The sequence below is a fragment of the Rhineura floridana genome, chromosome 2, assembly GCF_030035675.1.
Source record: "Rhineura floridana isolate rRhiFlo1 chromosome 2, rRhiFlo1.hap2, whole genome shotgun sequence".
Taxonomy (NCBI): Eukaryota; Metazoa; Chordata; class Lepidosauria; order Squamata; family Rhineuridae; genus Rhineura; species Rhineura floridana.
In genome coordinates this window covers 173345819-173358673 of record NC_084481.1, presented here as the reverse complement: position 1 = coordinate 173358673, position 12855 = coordinate 173345819, and the positions used below count along the sequence as shown (strand labels likewise).

The following is a 12855-nucleotide window of genomic DNA, read 5'->3' as shown; positions in this document are numbered from 1 at the left end:
AGCAGAAATTAATACTCCCTATTATTTGACACTGTTTTTCTCCCACAGATTGTTTTTCCAAAAATGGTAGCAAGTTGTTGTCGGTTCCTATGCTATTTTTGTCGAATCAGTCGCCAGAACCAAAAAGCCATGTTTGAGCATCTAAGCTACTTACTTGAAAATAGCAGTGTGGGACTTGGTATGTCATATAATTTTAACAGTGATTTGCCTAAATTTGCCATATCACAGGTTCAGCTTATGACCCTTTAGCTTTCAGCTGTGCCGTGTTTTTGGTTTGACTGATGTTTATTGCAAAAAGAATCTTTTAAAGAACAGAGTTCTCAGAACTGAATTATAAACTTAAGAAGCTAACTCTTTTTTAAAGCAAAACCCTGCCATGTCTATTTTGAAGTAAATGCCACTAAATTCAGTGGGACACTCCCAGGTGTGTCTAGGATTACAGCCAGGCAGAGCAATCCAAACCCCTTATCTGTTATGCTGGATGATTTTGTATGAAGCAGAGGTGCCTCTCCACCCAGCTGTGCTTGGCTTTGCTGGTCTCTATAACTAGTGAGGAGTACCTCAGTGTGACTGTCCAACTGCTAAACAGGTAGAAGCTACTGCTGGTGGTACTCCTGCTGGCAGTTGCCAGCGGAAACCCTCAAAACAGTACAGAGATGGATGGGGCTGGGCCAGTATAGAATCCACTGCATTCTGACCTGGCCCTGCTGCTATAATGTGGTGGCAACATGCCCAGTCTGGGCCTCTTCACTGTGCCAGCTGAGAAGATGTGAGGCAAAAAGCTTCCTGCCCCCTTCCTTCAGCACTGGCCGGCACAAGTGGCAGGATTGTGGATACAGTGGTGGTTCCATCACTTTCAACCAGAGATTTGGATTACAGCTTCAGATGAACTAAATTCTTGACATTGGTTCCCTTTAATATAAGTATAGCTGTGAACCTAAGTTCAATAGTCTGATTCTGTGAGAATACATTGGCAAATGGGTAGTGTTTTTCACTTAGCAAATGGACAGAACCACCTAGCTCTACCTTACTTGCCAGGTTAAGGGTTTTTTTTAAAGCCATGTGGCATTATGCTTACAAAACAAGACATGTTTGGGATGAAGGCCTGCTGCACTAGATAGATAGATAAAACTTTATTGCTTAGCCATAGGCCATCGCATAACAAATATCACGTACTCAGTTTTAATATACAGTTAAAATTTGACATGATCCAGCAATATAATATATTCCAGTTGAAGCCTACGTTCAATTACAACAAAGCTATTGTGCTTATTGACATTAAGCTTCCTGTTTAAGCCCAAACAATGCTACATGGCCGGGAAACTGTATAAACAAATTATTACCATAAGGCATCCCCTTGACAGTTTATCGCGTGGTCTAGAATGTATTTTGCATGAATCTTTTGTGCTGCCAATGCAAAGAGAGAAACCCTATACGTTACAAAAGTGTCCAAGCTCTGATTGAAGGCAGACCAGTCTCTGCTCGGAGCAAGGTGGCGGGGGTACCAAAGGGTAATAACAGAAGTCTTTTCAGAAAGCTGTTTTGAAGTACCTCTAGACTAGCTATCTGGGTTTCTTCCTAACCCCAAACTGCCGCACCATATAAAATCTGGGGGAGAACTTTGCTCCGGAAAATTTTTAAAGCAGGGACGATTAAATTGCCTCCTGCTGTGCAGTAAAATTTAAGTTTGGCTCCGCTTGTTCTTAGTGCTGTTACTTTGGTCATGTCTGCATGCTTTTTCCAAGAGAGATTTTCAGAAAAATATACACCCAGATATTTGAATTCACGGCATTGTTCAATTTGATGTCCATCGATTGTCCAATTAAAATTAGCATGCCTTTTGTCAAACACCATCACCTTTGTTTTGGCATAATTAATCACCAGTTTTTCTTTTACACAATAGTCACTGAGCTTCAGCAGTAGCCTCCTTAGGCCGTTGCGAGTGATAGATGATAATATCATATCATCCGCATATAATAGAATAGATATTTTTCTACTTCCAATTGAAGGTGGGAAAAAATCTGGACCAGATAATTTTAAAACTATGTCATTTAAGTAGAGGTTAAAGAGTATTGGGGCCAGAAGGCACCCCTGCTTTACCCCTTTGTTTATAACAATGGGTTCTGTTAAAGAACCAGATATCCCCACTCTTACTCGCACAGTGGTGTTTGTGTGCAATTCTCTTATCAGGAACAGAAGCCGCTTGTCAATATTAGTGTTAGCCAATTTGGACCACATTAAATTTCTCCAGTGGGCACCAGGACACCCCCAAGTGGATATTGTGTTCCTTGCTAGTGCTTGAGGCAGGAAAGAGTTAACACTCCAAAGTGACCGTTAATGCGCCCCCTCCCACAGAGTGCCAGTTCGTTTTCCTGCCTCGCTTGAGCAGTACTGATTTTCGCCTTGCTCTTCAGTCTGGCCGAGTTATTTATTTATCTTTTTCTCTGTTTATGTATCTATTGGCGGTCAATGTTTACTTCACTTTTATCTCCGGATTGTATATAACTGTTCGTCCTAAGATTAATTAGTACAATGTTTTCTCCTCAGAAATGAATTTCTTTGTAGTTTTCCAATTCATGCATTCCCTTAGTGTTTTTCCCGGGTAGATTTTCCTCACTAATGAATTTCTCTGTGATTTTCCCTTTATGCATTCCGTTAATTTTGTCCCCTTTAATGAATTTCCGGGGAGGTTTTTTCCTCAGTCATAACTGCTATTGATATTTCCCTACGTTAGTGAATTCCAGGGTGGTATTCCCTCGTTTATTTTTTTTTTTTTGCACAGTAGCTTTCTTCTCCTTATAAATTGGTCTTTCCTGCTGACAGCGAAATGCCTAAGAAGCAAAAAACTGTCTCTTCAAGGCTTTCCAAACGACCGGTTGCAGCGCTTGGTGCGGTAGCACCTACAGCTCGCTCGCATGACCCAGCCATTAAAAAGACGAGTCGCTGCAGCGCTCGCGAAGGGGTCGCCATTTTACTCAAACAGCCTCACAGGCACTGCGCGGCCCAATCACTCTTGCGGTAGCACAGAGAACGGCCGTTAATTACCATGCACCTCTTTCCCCTGCAAGCGCTGAGGTATCAGAGCAATCAGGGTGGAATAATTTAACAGCATTTAACGATACTGCCTTCCCTGTAGCTGGTGCGGTAGCACTGCAATCAGGACGTAAAAGTATAGAAGCAGTAAAAGGTGCAGAAAACCCGGTCAGCACTGCAGTAGCAGAGCACTCAGGACGTAAGCGTTTGACTAAAACAAAACATACAGTTCCCCATACAGCAGAGCAATCAGGAAGGGTTGCTCCTGAGAGAGGCACAAAGCATAAGGAAAATACTTCCTTACACGGCACAAGGGCGCTGTCTCTAGGACAACACACGCAGCAGTTGAGTACAATGAATACTGAATTTCCCTCACAGCAGGAGGAGATTCCAGTCCCTTCAGTCCTTTTTGGCTCAGATTCTGAGGAAAATGATGAGGAATTTACAGGTTTCAATAGTCATAACCCTGAGATTCCTCAGAGCACTGGGGCTTTACAGCCTGTAACTGCTATTGCGACTAATGGGCACAGTCATAAACAGCAGCACGGAGTTTTGCGTGACAGCACTAATAGTATCGAGCCTCAATGCAACTCCACGCAGATGGCCTCTCATGCCCCCTCGTGTTCAGATCAGGAACTTCAACCGGTGAAGTCTTTTCATTTAGGAGCTGCAGAATTGAATTATATTAGAGAGGCTCTCATGGGTGATATATCAGCAGAACTAGCTGCTTTTCGCCAATCTTTTCAAGCGGTTCCTGTACAGGCGCAACAGCGCAGTCATCCGCCAGCACAAAGTAACTGGCAATATGATATACGACAGTGCAGTGATCAGATGCATCAGGCAGGTTTCCCTGCAGTTCACCATCATGAGCTCCACGCTGAACTTGCACATGCATCCCCAGATCCACATGCTGTGGCCAGGGGTAGAGCACAGGGCTTATTAGCTGACAGACCAGACAGATCAAAGTTTGCTGGGCATCAGTTTATGCACGATGATTCAATGCTTGATTTCGAAGACGGATCGGATGAATGGAGTGATACTTCACAACCAGAAGAGCCCCACTCCAATAGGTTGTTTCATAGCACTTACTATATGCCTTTGCTATGCAAGGCTATGGCGGCTTTAGATTTGAATGATGTTGTTACAGAACAGGCACCTTCTACCTCCAGAGGAGCATCTGTTCTTCCGGAAACAAAGTCTACCGATAAAGTCATTAAGGTACCATCGCTGCTCAGACAAATAGTGAAATCTGAATGGGACTTGCCAGTTCAGTCTACCAAGTCACTGACGTATGCTAAGAAACTATACTTATTGGATCCAGAGTTTATGGAGCAGCTGAAAACTCCAGACATTGATTCTCCAATTTCTGCATTAGTTTCTCGAAACTTCCTTTTAAGAGAAGGGGATGCTCATCTGACTGATCTTACAGAACGCAAGTTGGATATGGCACTTAAGAAGGTCCATGAAGCGTCAGCCTTGTCGGTACGTGCATCTATAGCAGCATCTGTGTTTTCAAGGGCTGCATTATTGTGGTTAGATGAAGTTTTGGAAAATCTAGATCAAGACCAAGACAGACTTAGGAAAACAATTTTGAAGGTATCAAGGACACAGGCTTTCATTGCAGATGCAACAATGGATGCTACTCAATTCGCAGCTAGAGCCATGGCTGCTGAAGTTGTAGCTAGGCGTATTTTGTGGCTTCGTCATTGGGAGTCGGATGTTTCTTCTCGCATGGTGTTGGCAACAGCACCATATGCAGGCAAGCAATTATTCGGTGAAAATGTACTCAGTGAAGTCCTGGTTGAAACAAAAGACAAGAAGAAGGCAATGCCAGTAACAAGTAAAAGACGAGATGACAGGCGTCCTTTTCACCGTTTTCAGCCATACCAGTCCTTTCGTCCATCTAGGTTTGGAGGATGAGGGCGAGATTTCCGTGTTAACAGACAAGTTTGGACCCGTCCACGATTCCAGTTGCGCAGCCGACAACAATCAGCAGCGCGCAATACATTCTCAGCTACCCACAAAGGTGGAAGGCAACAAAGACAATTCTGACTTATTGCAGATACCAGTGGGAGGCCGCCTGCTGAAATTTGCACACGTTTGGCAGATGACAATCTCAGATCACTGGGTGAAGAATGCTCTACAGTATGGATATCAGATAGAGTTTCAGGCTACGCCTCCAAACAGATTTCTCCTGTCACCTGTTTCGGCACATCCCGAGAAGCGCCGGCTACTACAACAGGCAATACAACATCTGTTGCAAATAGCAGCCATAGAACCGGTTGAGCAGCACGAGAAATTTCAAGGGGTTTATTCTGTTCTCTTTCTTGTGCCCAAACAAGGAAACAATTGGAGAGCGGTGCTCGATCTAAAATTTCTAAACGGATTTGTCAGATACCGGAAATTTCACATGGAAACATTGGTCTCTATAAAAGAAGCTATTCAGCCTCGAGATTTCCTAGCTTCCATAGATCTAACCGAAGCATATTTACTTGTGCCAATCCATCCGCAGCACCGCAAGTTCCTCCGCTTCATTTACAACAATCACCACTATCAGTACAGGGCGATGCCCTTTGGCTTAGCGTCAGCGCCGCGGGTCTTCACAAAAATTATGGTGACCCTTGTCGCCCATCTCCGTCAACGTGGGTTGAATCTTTACCCGTATTTGGACGACATTCTGATTCGTTCACGCACAGCACACTCAGCTTATCAGGACATTCACACCATACTAGCAGTTCTCCACGATCACGGATTTGTAGTCAACATCCCCAAGAGTCATTTGTTCCCTCAACAACGTTTACAGCATTTGGGAGCAATGATAGATACGGAGCTGGAGACAATTTCTCTTTCGGAAGACAGAGTTCAAAAGATAAAGTTGGCGGTTCAACCATTGTTAGTGAAGCCTGCAGAGGACTTAATGGTCTTAGCACGGGTTTTAGGCATGCTTGTTTCCTCTATCCAGGTTACGCCATGGGCCAGATTTCATGTTCGTCCTCTACAATGGACACTGTTACCATACCAGTGGCAGATAGCTCATTCCATGCATCTCCAGGTTCCTCTGACGTTACGCTTGAGAACCGCTCTTCATTGGTGGACAAAGAATTGCAATCTACGCAGAGGACTTTCCTTAAAGGACCCACCACGGGAGACTGTCACATCAGATGCGAGTCTCCAGGGGTGGGGAGCTCACTGCAGAGGTCACATCCTGCAGGGATCTTGGTCCCCTCGCGAGTCAAAACAAAGCATCAACTTACTGGAACTTCGGGCGGCACGGTTGGCGCTGCAACATTTTGTGCCTTTATTCCATCTCAAACATGTGCTGCTGAGAACAGACAACAACTGTGTGAAAGTATTCATAAATCATCAAGGAGGGACGAAGTCACTGGTTCTGCATCAGGAGGCATCTCTCCTAATTTCCTGGGCAGAGCACACGCTCCAATCATTGACAGCGGAATATATAAAGGGAGTAGAGAATATAAAAGTGGACTGGTTAAGCAGACAACAGATGTTGCTGGGAGAGTGGCAATTGCACAAAGATGTGTTCAAACAGATACGCAGCAGGTTCAGAAGGATGGATGTGGACCTTTTCGCTTCAGATGTCAATCATCAACTGAAGAGGTATTACACTCGCTACCCATATCTCAGAGCAGAGGGTGTAGATGCCCTAACTTCTCCTTGGCCGAAGGCAACACTGTATCTTTTCCCTCCTTTTCTATTGCTTTCTCGGGTGCTGAAAAAGGTAAGGATGGAGAGGGCCAATGTTGTTCTACTAGCACCAGATTGGCCAAGGAGGCCATGGTTCTCAGAGCTAGTCACCCTATCTGTCGAGCCCCCATGGCGTCTGCCTCTTCGACCAGATTTGCTACTACAAGGACCGTTTTGCCACCCCGATCTCCAATGGTTGAGCTTAACCACATGGAAATTGAGCGGGGCAAACTGCTGAGGGCTAGATTACCAATGGAAGTGGTAACCACAATATTGGCATCTAGAAGACAGTCCACAATAAGAAGCTACCAGTATACCTGGGCGGCCTTTTTGAAATGGTGTACTACGAATCATGTTACACCTAGCCAGTCGGGAATTACAGAGGTGTTATCCTTTTTAAATGCTGGTTTGAAGAGTGGGTTGCGACCCAATACTTTGAGACGACAAGCATCTGCGTTGTCAACAGTCCTCTCTAAGTCTTCTTCTGCATCTCTGGGAGCTCATCCCTATATGAAACAATTTCTAAGAGGGGCTTCACTATTGTCACCACCTGTTCATCATCGTTTTCCAACATGGAATTTTCACAAGGTCTTGGCAGCTCTTCAAAAACCGCCATTTGAACCATTGAAAACGTCTACGTTGCGAATACTTTCCTTCAAAGTATTGTTTCTCATAGCAATAACATCAGCTAGACGAGTATCTGAACTTGGAGCTCTCTCGGTGGCAAAACATCTATGTATCTTCCATACTGACCGAGTCATTTTGAGAACAGATTCTACCTTTGTTCCAAAAGTTAATTCCGCCTTTCACTGTCAGCAGGAAATAGTATTGCCAACATTTTGTCCTTCGCCAAAGCATCCTCTGGAGCATGCTTGGCATTCCTTGGATGTGCGGAGAGCACTTAAAGTATATATCACTAGGACTAGGCCCATAAGGCAAACTGATTCTTTGTTTGTTTCTTACCACCCTACTACTCTGGGTAAGAAGGTGTCCTCCTCTACTTTGGCGAGATGGATTAAGGGCTGCATTGCCTTAGCATACAGTTCTCTAAACATGCCATTACCTTCAGGTATCATTGCTCATTCCACTAGAGCAGCAGCTGCCACTGCAGCTTATTCAACGAATGCATCTCTTCAAGAAATCTGTAGGGCGGCCACTTAGGCAAACCCTAACACTTTTACTAAACATTATAAAATAGATATTTATGCTTCAGCTGAAGCGGCCTTTGGGAGGCGAGTTATTCAGCAGGTCTTGAGTGATCATTGAACATTTCTGTACCCACCCAATCAATACGTCAGCCCTGGAACATCCCACTTGGGGGTGTCCTGGTGCCCACTGGAGAAGGAACCGTTTTACTCACCAGAAAGGTGTTTCTCAGTGGGCGCCAGGACACCACCAAGGCCCACCCTGGGATACAAACGACAGGACATGGCATAATAAAATGGGTGGACACTGAGGAGTCAATGATCACTCTTATTCTATGTATCATTCAGTGCAGTTGGCAGTCGCTCTGAGTAGAGACTGTATAGTTATTTTTACAACTTAAGTGTCAAATGTAAGTTTTCATAATTCCAGTTAATGTTTTCATAGTGTTTTTAGATATGTCTCAGTTTATTTTTTAAGCTTGGCCAGACAGCGAACTAGCACTCAGTGGGAGGGGCCGCATTAACAGTCACTTTGGAGTGTTAACTCTTTCCTGCCTCAAGCACTAGCAAGGAACACAATATCCACTTGGCGGTGTCCTGGCGCCCACTGAGAAACACCTTTCTGGTGAGTAAAATGGTTCCTTCTATCTATTGAATCAAATGCTGCTGCCAGGTTGACAAAGACAGCGTATAAGTGTTTGGTGGGACTTGCCATACTCCGTTTAGCTAAAAAATAGAATGTCAGGCCTGCTGCACTAAATAGGACCTGATAAACACTTGCATACTATAGCGATACATCATTGCTCATGAAGAATGTAATGCCAAACACAGCAGGGTTCCTTTCTTTAAAAACATATAAACTTATCCTAAATAAATTTTAGGATGCAATCTTAGACTTTCTTTTGTATAGGATGTACAGTATAGGATTACACTGTTCAGTGAACCCCATAGGTTGTGGCATTAGTCCAGGTCTGTGGGTGATATGCCTGCCTCTTCAGAGGAATAGGCTTCCCTATAATGTTATACTTTTTTTTTCTTTTTTAGTTTTTAATGTTCTTAATTTTTGAGCCAGGAGAAAATACATGGGTATTTCATAAAGTAATGGCAATTTCATCATACAGCATAAACATATTTTTTACTGTTAGTTTCAAGTCCATCCTCATGCATCTGTTACATGGTAATCATATGCCTACGTGCAATCTATGTTATTTAAATTTGGGCTTTTTTTAGGTTTGTAAATGGCAAAATATGCATGTAGCACTGTTACTTTTGAATAACAGACATCTATTATATAACCAGGTTTCTCTTATTTAAATATGGACATGTTGATTGAAAAAATTTATTGTATGGAAATCAAACTGTTTCAATGTGCATGCCCCGTTCACTTTTGATAGTGCCATGTATGTATATATTTGTACCAGCATATGAAAAGAACAGCGTGACTCAGCAATAAGACTAGTACAAAAAACAATGAGTGATAATGTGTCAGAGAAAAATTAAGTTTTCCATAAACTACGCAGAACTGGAGAACCATAAAAAGTAAAACATGCTAATGTTTTGAGTTTCATCTAAACTGTATCTAACTATTGCCCTCTGCTGTATACAAAGCATAACTGCAAACTAATTATTTTAATTGCCTTGCATTATCATGTCTTTTCTACAGCCTCTCCTTCAATGAGGGGTTCCACTCCACTAGATGTGGCAGCTGCCTCAGTAATGGACAATAATGAGCTTGCACTGGCACTGGAGGAGCCAGACCTTGAGAAAGTAATTACTCACTGTCTTAATTTTTCCTCTGTCTCTGTTTTACTTTCAATCATATCATGCCTTACCTAATGAGGCTTAGTTTTCACTTGACATATTTTTCATTTTTATTATGTCACCACAGGCTACTCACTCTTAAGAGAATGGTACATTTTTTAAAAAATAAATAAATCTCGATTTCTCTAATTTATCAACTGTTCTCAATATATGAAGGATACCTTTTAAAGTGGCTGGTATGTTGGAGTAGAATTGCTTTCCTGATATTGGCGTTGCTACAGCTTATCTGAACAGGGCTGGAACAGGGCTAGGGCAAAGGTCAGGCCTGTGTGGAGGCAACTGCGGGAGTGAAGGATTTGCCCAGGTGGTGCATCCATGCGGCCCTGACCTCACTACCATCTTGCCCCACTCCATGTCCATTCAGGTAAGCTGTGGTGTCAGGAGAGCAACTCAGTGCTCTATTTCATCACTGTCTCCACTTCTGGTTTTAAAATAAATATCCAACCGCTCTGCTTAAAGGTAAGCTTCAGAAAAGGAAGGGAGAAGCAATGGAAGCAGCTTGCATGATCAAAATGAGCCCAGGCTATGAGCAGGGCTGTGTTCGCTATGATCATCTCTCAGGCATTTGATCCAGGTACACTAGTGTCTTGACTGAAAATGTTTTGAGACATCTATAATTCTGTCAATGCTGATCACCTCTTTTGTAGAGAAGAAAAGTTTGGCCTTCATTCAGTCCTCCATCCCACCCCACCAAGTGGCTAGTACAGTCACAGTAGATCTTCTCTTAGGCAATAGAAGAATACCACTTGTGCTTTTCTGACCTTTTGATGTGGGATTCTCACCCTAACAGTAACAAATTTTATGCCAGTTAGAAAATTTCTGACGGAAATTGGTGTCTCTCTGCAAGCAGATCTTTTTTTCTGGGTTGGAAGTGGTAATCTCCAGAGAAATTAAATGTTCTGCCCTTCTATTCTTATTGTATCCTAAAGATTTGCACTTATTTGTAAATGGATTTTTAAAATTGCATTACCCTTGTGCTTTTAATTCACTGGAATCAACACTACAGTAGATGATATCAAGTGTTTGTCTTGGACAGGTTGTAACCTACTTGGCAGGTTGTGGTCTTCAGAGCTGCCCCATGCTTTTAGCAACAGGATATCCTGACATTGGTTGGAATCCAATAGAAGGTGAACGATACCTATCATTCTTAAGATTTGCTGTTTTTGTTAATGGTAAGTTTAGATATTGGATTGATAATATGAGTTGCTGCCTCAGCACAACAAATCACAAACTTAGTTCACACGAATTATAGCTCAAGCTATTTTAATTATAAGTTTTATCTGCCACATTCACTTGAAAATATGTTGTAAATTTATAGGGTTAAAGGTTATAGGTTTTATAAATCAATTTCATTTTGGTTTTCTAAATTTTTGTCTTGTCCTTCAATAATAAAGTTGCCTGCATAGCTAATGCTCATAAGGATGAAGACAATAACAATAACATTAAGAAAAGCAGATACAAAAACAATAACAATGTCACCACAGTAAGTTATTGCAGCATAAAAGCACTCCATCATACTTTAAAAGGCCCGGGGAAATAAAAAGGTCTTTACCTGGGGCTGAAAAGACACCACAATAGACACCATGCAAGCCTCCATGGGAAGAATATGGGTCACCATTGTCAAGAAGATCCTTTCCCCAGCCACTATCTGCCTGAAGTCAAACAGTGGAGGCACTAGGAGGCAGGCCTGTGATGATGACCTCTGATTGTGATTCCATTTGTTGAGGCTGAGGCTTTTCTACCCCACACAATCCCCGGGATCAATGCCTTAGTTCTCACTCTGAAGGACCCATTCCTACTTCCCCTCCACAGTTTTCCCTCAGAGTCCTGTCTCATAGAATCCTAATTTTGACACTAGAAGAAAAGAACTAAATTAAGTCTAAATCAAATATCTCAAATCAGAATAATTCATTCTATATGCAGAATTTGGATTTTATGGTTTGTGATTTTTTTAAAAAAATGTGTAGATTTCACATAGCTTTATTGTTTGGGTTTATGATTCGTTTCAGTAAAAGTCGTTTTTTTTTTGTTTCTAGGTGAAAGTGTTGAGGAAAATGCTAGTGTCGTTGTCAAGCTTCTTATTCGACGTCCAGAATGTTTTGGGCCAGCTCTTAGAGGAGAAGGAGGCAATGGTTTGTTGGCTGCTATGCAAGCAGCAATTAAGATATCTGAGAACCCAGCTCTTGATCTTCCCTCTCAAGGATTTAAGAGGGAACTGTAAGTGGATATGAACACTATTTTTGACTATTTTGGAAAATACTGCCCAAAGGATTGCCTTGATTATCTGTCAGTTACATTAACATATCATTCACTAATACACGAAAAACTTGCAGTTTAAGAATGTACCTATAGCCCACAGATATTTCTACCAAACTTTAAAAAGCAGGGAAATTGGGCAGCTATAGTGAATGCACCAGGGGAGCAGGAGACCTGAACTCCTCTCTGAGATATTGTACTGCCCTACAGAGTTGTCAAAATGCAAACACAATTTGGGTTGGTCTTTCACAGTCCAATCCACTTGCTGTGTAGCTTGGAAGAATTTGGTAACATGTGCCTCTGAGCATATGGTGAGTGGTGGCAACACCTGCCATCTCCAAAGATGGAGAATTATATTTTTGTATGTTTGTTGGTGTTCTTCTTACTTTGCTTCTTTCCTGTTACTAATGTTTCTACAGAGAATCTAAACCAGAAAATTTCCCCCCTCCTTATTCATCCTAGAAATCTGTGTCAAATATATTTTTATTAATTTCAAAGCCTTTTTATTGGTCATTGTCATGTGATGGTGAAGACAGCCTTTTGGAGGTTATGTTCTATTTCTATTTTGGGTGCATTAACAGTTGAATCCGAAACTGCAGTTTGATGTAAAATCAGACTGATCACAATATGTTGCTACTTCAGCAAACTCTAGCTGTTGGAAAAAAGAGGATGCATGTTTTCAGCCTGCTATGTTTAAACCACTTTATTTAAGGCAAGGTGTCCATGATCAATTAAAAACATAGAGCACATCTAGTATTTTGCTAGAATATATTTCACCTTCCACTGTCTTATCTTGTGCAAATTGAGATACTTCTGAGGTCCACTGGAGACTATTTTGCAGAAGTCAGTGCCATTATTCCACAATTATGTTTGGAGTTTTTTTAGTATAAATTTT

General features: G+C 42.1%; 1 protein-coding gene across 1 annotated transcript in view; it reads left to right on the top strand.

Moving 5' to 3' along the window:
- Positions 1-12855, top strand: part of RYR3 (ryanodine receptor 3) — a 481871-nt gene that overhangs the window by 197415 nt on the left and 271601 nt on the right. The window contains exons 42-45 of the mRNA XM_061612803.1: positions 49-178; positions 9547-9650; positions 10741-10876; positions 11741-11921. Of these exons, the coding sequence (XP_061468787.1) occupies positions 49-178; positions 9547-9650; positions 10741-10876; positions 11741-11921 (551 nt within the window). The remainder of the gene's footprint in view (positions 1-48; positions 179-9546; positions 9651-10740; positions 10877-11740; positions 11922-12855) is intronic.